At 43.0% G+C, this 12,950-nt stretch overlaps 1 protein-coding gene across 1 annotated transcript in view; it reads right to left on the bottom strand.

Annotated features, from left to right (window-relative positions):
* Nucleotides 1-12,950, bottom strand: part of LOC126213609 (basement membrane-specific heparan sulfate proteoglycan core protein-like) — an 843,204-nt gene that overhangs the window by 428,145 nt on the left and 402,109 nt on the right. The window contains exons 12-13 of the mRNA XM_049941462.1: nt 11,260-11,385; nt 153-260 (exon numbers count right to left, since the gene is read on the bottom strand). Coding sequence (XP_049797419.1) covers nt 153-260; nt 11,260-11,385 — 234 coding nt within the window. The remainder of the gene's footprint in view (nt 1-152; nt 261-11,259; nt 11,386-12,950) is intronic.

Here is a 12,950-nt window from a genome sequence, read left to right as displayed (position 1 = left end):
GCACATTTAAATCAGAACACCTCCCCTGGTCAGTGGTTACACACGAGTCACGCCCGACAGTCGACATGCACGGGGACGAGGGCACAGCACCAGAGAGGAGAAGCGACGAAAGACAGAGTAGGCGAGATTAGTGGAGAGTTGGTAATGCATACGGCATCGCGCCTCGTCGCTGCCGTCCTGGCACTGCCTGACGCCGTCGCAGCGCTGGCCGCCGTCGATGCAGAAGCCGTTGTCGCACCTGAAATCGCCCTCGCCGCATGCTGCGAGGGGGCACACACACGTACATACATACATACACGTACTGAAGTTCTCGTCACTCGTTCCCCAGTACCGGGCACACCCACATGCGCACAAACGCATTCGGTCGGACTTGCAAAGTTACACGTGCTCTGTATGTCCCGAAGTCAGTGGTTGTGGGTCAGTGGGTAGGTGTCAATTATTCTGACAATTCTGACACAAAGTTTTGATGATGATATTGCAATTCCGTTGGAGACTTGGAGCTTCATTTGAACCTCTTCAAAACGGGTTCTAAAATAAGTATGAACAGAAGTAAAACAATGGTTGAACAGAAAAATTAAGGTCTGGAGGATGAAACACAGGAAGTAGTAGATGAATTCTACTATTAACAGGTGAAAATGATTCACAACAAGAGAAGCAGAGAGAATACAAAATGCAAGCTGCTAACAGGAGGAAACGCATTTATGAAAATGAGAAACTTACTAACTGCGGATTCAAATAAACACAGCAAACTGTTGTGACTTACACTGAGGTGGCAAAAGTCATGAGATAGCAATATGCTAATATAAAGGTGGTGGTAGTATTGCGTACAAAAAGTGCTTTAGTGAAGCTGTCATTTGTAGTGAGGTGATAAATGTGGAAACGTTTCAGACACGATTACAGCCACACGACAGGTAGTTGGACCTGGATGCATGGGACATTCCATGTCAAATAGGCTATCATTAGGGAATTCAGTATTGTGTCAGGTACACCAAATTATAGGCATTACCTCTCACGACAGACAATGCAGTCTCCGACAGCCTTCACTTAACGACCGAGAGCAGGTGCGTTTGTGTAGAGTTGACAGTGCTTCTATAAATAAGGCCGGTATTACACTATCAAATTTCTTTGTCCAATATCTTTGTCAAAGATATTTGACAGTGTAATAGGGACTTTGTCAAATGTCGTCCAATATTTGATCAAATCTAGGGCCTCGCTGTATATTTGATCAAAGAAACCGCTTGTCTTCTGTTCACTGCAATGTGACATGTTACCACATGGAGCGCTAGTATCGCTGCAGCGTTCTGTCGTCTGTAGTGTTTTTATAACCATTGCCGGTAAATACAATTGGTGTGTGCCGACAACTACAAAATTAATAGAGATGTCTGAAGATGATGAGGCACTTTACAACGTGAGGCACCCTGAATACAAAATAGATTAAGAAGATTAAAGCTGAAATGAAAATACTAATAGTATGAATAAATACAATACATCATTTGTTTGTATTAAAAATTTCGTCAGTGGAGTAGGAGTTGGCCACTAGTAAGTCTTTCAGGCTCCTTTTAAACTGATCTTTATTTGTAACTAAATTTTCTATGTTTGCTGGCAAATTATTGAAGATGAGTGTTCCTGAGTAGTGGACCCCTTTTTGAACTAAAGTAAGTGCTTTTAAGTCCTTGTGCAGATCATTTTTGTTCCTGGTATTGTATGTATGAACTGAAATGGTTCAAATGGCTCTGAGCACTATGGGACTCAACTGCTGAGGTCATGAGTCCCCTAGAACTTAGAACTAGTTAAACCTAACTAAGGACATCACAAACATCCATGCCGGAGGCAGGATTCGAACGTGCGACCGTAGCGGTCTTGCGGTTCCAGGCTGCAGCGCCTTTAACCGCACGGCCACTTCGGCCGGCTGTATGAACTGAGTTGTTTGTTGGAAAAAAGAGATATATTATTTACGACAAATTTCATTAAGAAGTAAATATACTGAGAGGCAGTAGTTAGTATACCCAATCCTTTGAAGAGGTTTCTGCAGGACGTCCGTGAATTTACTCCACAAATAATACGTATTACACGCTTTTGGACTCTGAAAACTTTTGTTTGACTTCAAGATTTATCCCAAAATATTATCCCATATGACATTATGGAATGAAAGTAGGCAAAGTATGCAAGCTTTTTCATTTTTATGTTGCCTATGTCTGCTAACACTCGAATTGCAAATACAGATTTGTTAATTATCAAGTTGTAATCCCAGAACTTTTAAGACTGTCAACCTCGTATGTATGGTTCCATTTTTCCCCCACTTCTTTTCCGCATGTGCACACAATGCAATTGGGGTACGTACAACTGCTGAGGTTAATAACAAGTTGTTGTCAGCCATCTTGAACTTTGACGAAAAATTTGATGAGAGTGTAATACCCCTTCTAGCGCTACGTCAAAGATCTTTGTCAAATATATTGGACGGAATATTGGATCACATCTCTGATCAAATCTTTGACAAAGAAATTTGATAGTGTAATACCGGCCTAACTGCCGAAATCAATGTGGGACTTAACGATGAAAATATGTCGGGACAGCGCATTGAAATTTTGCATTTAATTGCCTATGGCAGCAGATGTCTGACCCCAGAGCATTTGCTAACAGCACAGCATTGCCTGCAGTGGCTCTCCTGGGCTCGTGACCACATCGGTTGGACTCTAGGTGACTGGAAAACTGTGGCCAGGTCAGATGAATCCCATTTTCATTTGGTAAGAGCTGACGGTAGGGTTATGTATGTCGCGCAGGTCCCACACAGCCACGGATCCAGATTATCAACAAGACACTGTGCAAAAATGGTGGTAGGTCCATAATGGTGTGGGCTGTGCTTACATGGAACTAAACTGACCACTGACTGGAAGTGGTTATGTCCAGCCACTTAGAGACCATTTTCAGTCATTTGTGGACTTTATGTTCCCAGACAACAATGGAATTTTTACAGATGACAGTGCGCCATTTCACTGGGCCACGACTGTTTGAACAACGTTCTGGCCAGTTCGAGCAATTGGTCTGGCCCACAGATTTATTTACATGAATCTGTTTGCACATTTTTGGGACAACTGACAGGTCAACTCTTGCGCAAACCTCTGCACTGACAACACTTCCACAACTAGGGACAGCTATAGAGGCAGCACGGCTTATTATTTCCACAGGGGACTTCAAACGGCTTATTGAGTCAACGCAACATCATGCTGCTGCACTATGCCGGGCGAGAGGAGACCCGTCACGATATTAGAAGGTATCCTACGATTTTTGTCACTTCAGTGTATTTTGAAAATTCTGACACAGTTGTTTTATGATGACACGGTAATTTTGCCGATGGCGGCAAAGCACTTTGAAGATTAGTTGCGGAAATATCTGTCATTGTGAAAAAAGCTTTTATAATGAACATCAACAAAATTTAAATAAAGATAGTAGAGTGTAGTCAGCTTAAATTAGGCGATGCTGAGGGGGAAATTACATTAGCAAATGAGATGTTGAAAGTAGTCAATGAGTTATGCTTTTTGGGCAGCAAAGTGTCGACAGCAGAAGTAGGAACGATACAAACTGCACACAGGCAAATCAAAAACAGAATTTCTGAAAAACAGAGAAATCTGCTAACACTGGGTTTACATTTAAATGCCACATGCTCTTTTCTTAATGTATTTCGAATGCCTTGTGTGGAAGTGAAATGTGTATGACATACAGGAGTTCAGACAAAGAGCAAATAGTAGCTTTTGAAATCTGGTGCTACAGAAGATTGCTGTTGATGGGTGGATGGATGGATGTCATTTGTTTTTGTCACTGATAAACCCATTACCACATGGATCCAATGCAATGTTACTCACATTTTAATCAAGATGCAATATTAACTTAGTACACATGTAACAGTCTCAAAATAAATACACTTAAATGAATGTACTGTTAATGTTGAAACATATAGCATGCCAGTGTTTGACATGCAACCAAATTAGTTGATTATCTGATTTGTAAATTACATTTTGAAAAACATGAACAGAAAACTGCATTAAAAATTATATGCTGAGTTACTGATCACAAATTATGATTTCTCATAAGGTGCTGAAACTATGCATAATTACTGAGAAAGTAAAACTGCATAAAAATTAATACATAGAGAAATTAAATCAGTATGGAATTAAAAAGAAGAGAAATTGTTAGTAAAATAATAAGACATCTGTGAAAGTAGAAGCAGCTGAACTCATTCTGTAGAAACGCTAAAACAAAAGAAGAAATATATTTTCTATGATCTAGCTGAAAAAAATGAGAACGGACATCGGGACAGCGTAAAATAGTCTCCAGACTGTCAGATTACTAGCTGAAAATTTGATAAAAATATGTTAGTACATAGACTGGAAAATTAGTGATAAGTATGAAATGAAGAAAAGACGACCGACGAAAGTACGAATGTGTACATACCGTCATTAACAATCAAAAAATTCTTCAGTACCGGCAGTTTCACTTCCATTGTGGATATACAAATACGTCCTTATCGTTTCATCTGCTTCTCTCCCGCCTCGACTGCATTCGGATTAACGCATGCGGTACATTTTTGTACTGTCGGTCAGCGAGTATTTGATGCAGAACACTACCAAGAAATTTTAAATTCTGAAGTAATTTTATTTATGAATCTACTTGTCAATAAAAGTAAATGACAATGGTATAGTTACCAATTCATTTCCCTATGCAAGGTAATAAAGTTGCTTCGATTGATAATACGAAATATGCAGATTGAGTGTAACGAAATCACCTCCATCACAGTGACAACATATTATTTATTGCAAAATTCGTAACTCCGACTTAGAATTTTGAACAAATGCGGCGTTCCACATCACAAGAAAAAAATCGGGATTTTTAGATGTCGAAATGCTACGTCTAAAATAGAGACCTCTACGTGAAAACTCTATGCGAAAATATCGAACAATTGCTGATCAAAGATGTCTTCCACAATTTAACATACTGTGCAACAATAATCAGCGAAACAATAACTGTGACTAATGATCAAGGTCATGAGCATCATTCTCCGATATTGGAAGTTAATTTGGCTTTTCTCACAAATTCATAATCGCTGACGAGCGAATATGGCGTCCCTGCTTCGCTCTTTACAGTGCTGGAAATGCCAAAAAATGGTCAAGTTCATATATGGTACCAATCACACCGATAAGAATAATACTGCATAATAACCGTCATTTGTAATTAATTACATTTTTTACACAGGCAAACTTGTCTACAGTTCAATATTAATCGGAGTGTAAGAAAATTTGGCAACGATTAACAATTGCTATGCTGGAGCCTCTTACAGATAATCTACGAACTAGTCGTACATGTGGCGCCTCTTGCGGAAAATCTATTAACTAAATGAGATTTGTTCGAAATTTCAGATAATACTTCGTAAGGAAATTCACTTTCTTCAACTTAGTCAGGTATTATGAAGTGTATCGTATATGGTTTTTTCCTAGAATTTCTGTTTTCAAGCTGTTGGTTAGATTGAGGCCTGATGGCATAGCTTATATATCTATTTGTACATTCCACTCTGTATTAAGTCATACGTATTTATTTCGTTGTTCTTACAGGTGACTTCACAATGACACTTTATCGAAACACAGATTTCGTCATTGGTTCCGCCATCTTATGTCATTAACATCCCTTGTTGCCAATCATCACGCATTTTGTCCATTTTACACAAAATGTAATTTTCGGCGTTCGATAAGGTAAGGTAGTACATGCATTTATTGTCTACGATTTAGTATCATATATGTGTACTTATTGTATAAATTTCTAAGTCTGCTTATCGGTTTCGAACGTCTGCTAAAATTTTACCAGAAGACTCTTTTAGTTAATTGATTAAAAGTTTATTCTAAATTAAATCAAACGAACGCACATAAAAAGTCTTGAACGAATTTTGAAAATGCAGTTGATGAATAAGCACGCAGACAAACCCTGACGTTTGTCATTTTTATGTTATCCGTCGTTCCTTAGTTGCTTCTGTGTAACTGTTATTATTATCTTCTTGGAGATGTTGTCCGTCTACGCAGCTAAAAATAATGCCGTTTGTTTTTGTTTCATATTCTCTTCCTGTTAGGTACGGCACAACTTTTTGGAGCACAAGTTTAAATTTATGTTTCGTTCATGTTACGATTGTATAAGATCTCGATGTTACACGTGTCGGCCTAGAATTGTACCTCGTTTTCGTGAGTACACAAGAACGTACGATATTTTTAAGTTTGATTATACATTTCACCCAAACACTCCACTTTTGTGTGTGTGTGTCAGTTGCGCATATATGCTGTTTACAGTGTTGTCAAATGTTGCTGTGTGTTTTTCGGTCAGCCTGCTGCATGCGTTGTGATGTCGGTATGGAGTTTGATATTCCATCGTTTTTATGTAGGTGCGTATGGTGGGCGATGCTCTGGGAAAAGAGAGAATTTAAGTTATGATGATCGCAACAAAAATAAAAAAAAGGCACGCACAGTGAGACTCCCTCCATTCAAAGAGCATGCCCCACAATACACGCAACTACATAAGAAACAAAACAGAGTGCATACAGATATCACAAGCCATACATAAGGCTGATAGAAAAAAACAGAGCAACATTCGCAACACTATGTACAGCACGTTGGAAAATCATACACTGAGTGAAGTGCATAAATGAAGTGTATTCACAAACAATGGCGTATACAGGACAACAAAGTATAATTCCAGAGTGACACATGTAATAATTAGATCTCAAAAAGTCGTTAGCAGAACACAACAGATGCAATCTTACAAAACTTGCGTTCCAAAAATAATTTTGTTACGAAAATATAAGGCAATAACAAAGAAAGTGTAATATACGAACGTAATTACACTCCTGGAAATGGAAAAAAGAACACATTGACACCGGTGTGTCAGACCCACCATACTTGCTCCGGACACTGCGAGAGGGCTGTACAAGCAATGATCACACGCACGGCACAGCGGACACACCAGGAACCGCGGTGTTGGCCGTCGAATGGCGCTAGCTGCGCAGCATTTGTGCACCGCCGCCGTCAGTGTCAGCCAGTTTGCCGTGGCATACGGAGCTCCATCGCAGTCTTTAACACTGGTAGCATGCCGCGACAGCGTGGACGTGAACCGTATGTGCAGTTGACGGACTTTGAGCGAGGGCGTATAGTGGGCATGCGGGAGGCCGGGTGGACGTACCGCCGAATTGCTCAACACGTGGGGCGTGAGGTCTCCACAGTACATCGATGTTGTCGCCAGTGGTCGGCGGAAGGTGCACGTGCCCGTCGACCTGGGACCGGACCGCAGCGACGCACGGATGCACGCCAAGTCGCAGTGGCTACTCAGTGCCGTAGGGGACCGCACCGCCACTTCCCAGCAAATTAGGGACACTGTTGCTCCTGGGGTATCGGCGAGGACCATTCGCAACCGTCTCCATGAAGCTGGGCTACGGTCCCGCACACCGTTAGGCCGTCTTCCGCTCACGCCCCAACATCGTGCAGCCCGCCTCCAGTGGTGTCGCGACAGGCGTGAATGGAGGGACGAATGGAGACGTGTCGTCTTCAGCGATGAGAGTCGCTTCTGCCTTGGTGCCAATGATGGTCGTATGCGTGTTTGGCGCCGTGCAGGTGAGCGCCACAATCAGGACTGCATACGACCGAGGCACACAGGGCCAACACCCGGCATCATGGTGTGGGGAGCGATCTCCTACACTGGCCGTACACCACTGGTGATCGTCGAGGGGACACTGAATAGTGCGCGGTACATCCAAACCGTCATCGAACCCATCGTTCTACCATTCCTAGACCGGCAAGGGAACTTGCTGTTCCAACAGGACAATGCACGTCCGCATGTATCCCGTGCCACCCAACGTGCTCTAGAAGGTGTAAGTCAACTACCCTGGCCAGCAAGATCTCCGGATCTGTCCCCCACTGAGCATGTTTGGGACTGGATGAAGCGTCGTCACACGCGGTCTGCACGTCCAGCACGAACGCTGGTCCAACTGAGGCGCCAGGTGGAAATGGCATGGCAAGCCGTTCCACAGGACTACATCCAGCATCTCTACGATCGTCTCCATGGGAGAATAGCAGCCTGCATTGCTGCGAAAGGTGGATATACACTGTACTAGTGCCGACATTGTGCATGCTCTGTTGCCTGTGTCTATGTGCCTGTGGTTCTGTCAGTGTGATCATATGATGTATCTGACCCCAGGAATGTGTCAATAAAGTTTCCCCTTCCTGGGACAATGAATTCACGGTGTTCTTATTTCAATTTCCAGGAGTGTATATGGACCAGACCAGATGGCTGCATGTGTCAGCGCGCTGCTTCTGGGCCCCCGGCCAGCCTGTACGTGGTTTTTAGGCGGTTTTCCACATCCCACTAGCAGAATACTTGGCTGGTGCCCAAGTTCCACTTCAGTTACACCCTTTGCAAACATTTAGAAAACTTTCGTACGCTTGAACATGGATTGACACTAGACACAAACAGGTGGAATACGCAATTTCTGTCCCAGGGGGTGCAGTTGGGGAGGGGGTTGTCAGGAAGGGCATCCAGCCACCCTCTACAATTAACATTACCATATCCACTGACCTCATGAAGATGTGGGATAATGTCCAGGAAAAAGGTATATACCTACAACAATTTGCATCTGTATCCATACTCTGCAAACCACAGCAGAGGGCAAATCCCATTGTACCTGTTATTAGGTTTTCTTCCAGTTCAATTCACGTATGGGGCATACTAAGGAGATTGTTTGAATGCTTGCACAGTTGTTTGAATGCTTGCCTCTGTGCCTGCTGTAATTATTTGTTCTGTTCAAGACACCTCATTGTGTTTGAACTCAGAATATATTCTCCGATTCTACAACAAATTGATGTCAAGGACATTGAACGGTAGTTTTGCAGATCATTTCTACTACCCTTCTTGTAGACGGGTGTGACCTGTGCCGTTTTCCAAGAACTGGGCACAGTTTTTTGTTCGAAGGACAGATTATAGTTAGAAGGCTAATTCAGTATCGAATTTGACAGGGATTCCATCGGGGCCCTGGGGCTTTGTTCAGTGTTAACGATTTCAGCTGTTTCTCAACACCATTGACACTAACTCATCAGTGGTACGAGGATTAAATTGGGGCTATTCTCCTGACTTTTCCTTTGTAAAGGAACATTTGATAACGAAGTTAAGCATTTCAGCTTTATTTTGCTACCCTTAGTTTCAGTTCCTGTCTCATTCGCTAGGGACTGGACACTTAAGTTAGGTGCTACTAGTAGCCTTTACATATGACCTGAATTTCTCCGGTTTTGTGAAAGGTCGTCTGACAGTATTCTGCTACAGTAGTCATTGAAAGCTTCATGCATTGCTCTCTTGACAGCGAAAAGCGTTGCAATCAGCACTCCTCTATCTACAGCCCTATGCTTTGTTTTACATCTATAATACAGTAATCTCTGTTTCTTTATAAGTTTGTTTACAGTTACTGTATACCATGGAGGGTCTGTCTCATCATGATCTGTTCTACTTGGTGAATATGTATCCAATGCATGGTCAGTTATTCTTTTAAACTTGAGCGAAGGTTCCTCTACATGCTCCTTCGCTCTGCTGAAGGTTTTAAGTTCCTCGTTGAGATGTGGCACTGCTAATTTTGTACATAGTTTACTGAACATATATATCTTTCTGCTTGTTTTAGTTGTTCTTTGTACTTTTGTAATCATTGTTGCCACAGCCGCATCATGATCACTGATGCGAGTTTCGATGCGGACTCCTCAAAGAGGTGTGGTCTGTTTGTTGCCATTCAATCCAATCTACCGGGTGATCAAGAAGTCAGTATAAATTTGAAAACTGAATAAATCATGGAATAATGTAGACAGAGAGGTACAAATTGACACACATGCTTGGAATGACATAGGGTTTTATTAGAACCAAAAAAATACAAACGTTCAAAAAATGTCCGACAGATGGCGCTTCACCTGATCAGAATAGCAATAATTAGCATAACAAAGTAAGACAAAGCAAAGATGATGTTCTTTACAGGAAATGCTCAATATGTCCACCATCATTCCTCAACAATAGCTGTAGCTGAGGAATAATGTTGTGAACAGCACTGTAAAGCATGTCCGGAGTTATGATGAGGCATTAGCGTCGGATGTTGTCTTCCAGCATCCCTAGAGATGTCGGTCGACCACGATACACTTGCGACTTCAGGTAACCCCAAAGCCAATAATCGCACGGACTGAGGTCTAGGGACCTGGGAGGCCAAGCGTGACGAAAGTGGCGGCTGAGGACATGATCATCACCAAACGGCGCGCGAAAGACATCTTTCACGCGTCTAGCAATATGGGGTGGAGTGCCATCCTGCATAAACATCGTACGTTCCAGCAGGTGTTTAGTGTTTATCAGCCAGGCTGGGGATGATGTGATTCTGTAACGTATCGTCGTACCTCTCACCCGTCACTCACGTTTTGCTGTCCAGCGCTATCTGTCGGACATTTTGTGAACTTTTTTTTTTTTTGGTTCTAATAAAACCCCATGTCATTCCAGGCATGTGTGTCAATTTTCACCTCTCTATCTACATTATTCCGTGGTTAATTAAGTTTTCAAATTTATACTGACTTTTGGATCAGCCTGTATTTCCATCACGAGTGGGTTTCTGAACTATCCGATGTCGGTAGTTTTCAGAGAAGGCGTTTAATAATCTGATATAACAGTGACGATCTAAGAAGGGCTAAATAAGCTGAAGATGTGAATTGAAGTTTGCCATATGGAGGGCATTGGACTATCGTAATCCATGCAGGGCTGTTAGCTATAAGGCCGCAGTGGAGCAATAGCTAGCATACCTGCCTAGGAAGCAAGGACACACTGGTTCAAGCCCCAGCAGCGGCACAAATTTTAATTCATTTCTTCAGCTTCCCTCAGCATTTATAAATATTTCACATAATGTCAGTGATGTATTACAAGCCACTGAGGATGCCCTGTAAATAAAAGGAAGTGAAATACTTATGGTATAAGAAGTCTTTTATTTAGCTCCGTAGCCTGACCACACCTGCAAGATGATGATGATGACAAAAACACCATTCGAGGACTATAGCCTACCTGCTGAAGGCGAATGAGAGATCACTGATGTTAGTAAAGAGAAGATACAGGAAGAGAAGTAGCTTGGCGTTAGTATTTGCAGCGGTGTTAAAGAGAGGCAGCGAGCGGACAGAATGAGACGTCGACAAGATGTCGACGGCGAGAGCCAGGCTACAGTCGACTTACGGCAGTTCTGTTCGTCCGAGAAATCATCGTCGCCGCAGTCGTACCGCCGGTCGCACCTCTGCGCCTGCGAGATGCAGCGGCCGCTGATCCTGCAGCGGAATTCGCCCTCCGTGCATTGCCTGGGTGCTGTAGGGCCAACACAAACACTCAGCTCACCCCGCCCCTTTCACACCTGCCGCAAACATTTTGGCTACCTGGCGCGGAAAATTACTTCCAAGTTCCATGCTAGGCGGTGTTGGCAAACAGTGTGTGGCGGTAGCGACACCTGACTATGAAGTTCCGTCAATCCACCACTCTATATTAAACTTCCTAGCAGATTAAAACTGTGGGCCGGACCGAGACTCGAACTCGGGACCTTTGCCTTTCGCGGGCAAGTGCTCTACCACTGAGCTACCCAAGCACGACTCACGCCCCGTCCTCACAGCTTTACTTCTGCCAGTACCTCGTCTCCTACCTTCCAAACTTCACAGAAGCTCTCCTGCGAACCCAGGCTGTGGCTAAGCCATTTCTCCGCAATATCCTTTCTCCCAGGAGTGCTAGTTCTGCAAGGTTCGCAGGAGAGCTTCTGTGAAGTTTGGAAGGTAGGAGACGAGGTACTGGCAGAAGTAAAGCTGTGAGTACCGGGCGTGAGTCGTGCTTGGGCAGCTCAGTTGGTAGAGCACTTGTCCGCGAAAGGCAAAGGTCCCGAGTTCGAGTCTCGGTCCGGCACACAGTTTTAATCTTCCAGGAAGTTTCATATCAGCGCACACTCCGCTGTAGAGTGAAAATCTCATTCCCACCACTCTATATTGTTTGCCAGACTCAAACATTTCCTAAAATTCGCTCCTCCCTGGATGCCACAATTCAGGACGGCCCTAATGTGGCAATCTTAACCTCTACTTCCGTGTTTTTTCTAAAAATTGGATGTTTTATGCTTAACACTTGTGACAAAAAATTTCATTTAATGTCTTAGTTTTATGTACGAAGTCTGTTCAAAAAATTCCTGAACTTTATCTACAAAATTTTTCAACTCTTACGTTTTACTTATTGTGCGTCGCCTCCTTCGAAATACATCAACATCTACATCTACATGGATACTCTGCAAATCACATTTAAGTGCCTGGCAGAGGGTTCATCGAAGCACCTTGTAAGGGGTCCGTAAGCCCTTATTATAACTGTGCACTCGGCACAGGTCGATAGGGCGAACAATCGATTGTGACGTGTTGCGAGAGCGAGTGTCGAGATGCGCCAGAGTGGTTGGCGAGAGAGGTGTGTGTGTGTGGAGGCCATTATTGGAATATAGGGTTTTTAACCGAGAAGGGTGTCACCATCGCCGTGGTTAGACCCCTAAATAATAAATAAATACCGGGAAAGTGATGAAGTATCTTTATAAAAGTGATCAGCGACTTTACTAGTGCCGATATTTGGTTTCGCGCCTACCGCGCCGGCCTAACCTTGGATTGCAGTGTTGGATGCAGTGATGGGTTAGCGTGTGACGATAATGGCAAATGAAGAAAGCCTGTGCTGAGATTAGCCGTAATCAGATATGTATGACGAAGGCAGTGGCTGTCTCCTTTTTGTGTTTTGAGAAGAATGTAAGTTCGTAATTAGTGAAACTGTGTTGGTGTTCCTTATTACCATACATTCAATATTATAGTATTGAACAGGACGAACTGGAAAGTAAGAACTTCCATAGCAGTCAATTCCGATTA

Source organism: Schistocerca nitens, chromosome 11 (assembly GCF_023898315.1).
Source record: "Schistocerca nitens isolate TAMUIC-IGC-003100 chromosome 11, iqSchNite1.1, whole genome shotgun sequence".
In the NCBI taxonomy this organism is placed as follows: Eukaryota; Metazoa; Arthropoda; class Insecta; order Orthoptera; family Acrididae; genus Schistocerca; species Schistocerca nitens.
Note: the sequence above shows the minus strand (reverse complement) of the source record. Positions and strands in the feature narration are given on the sequence as shown.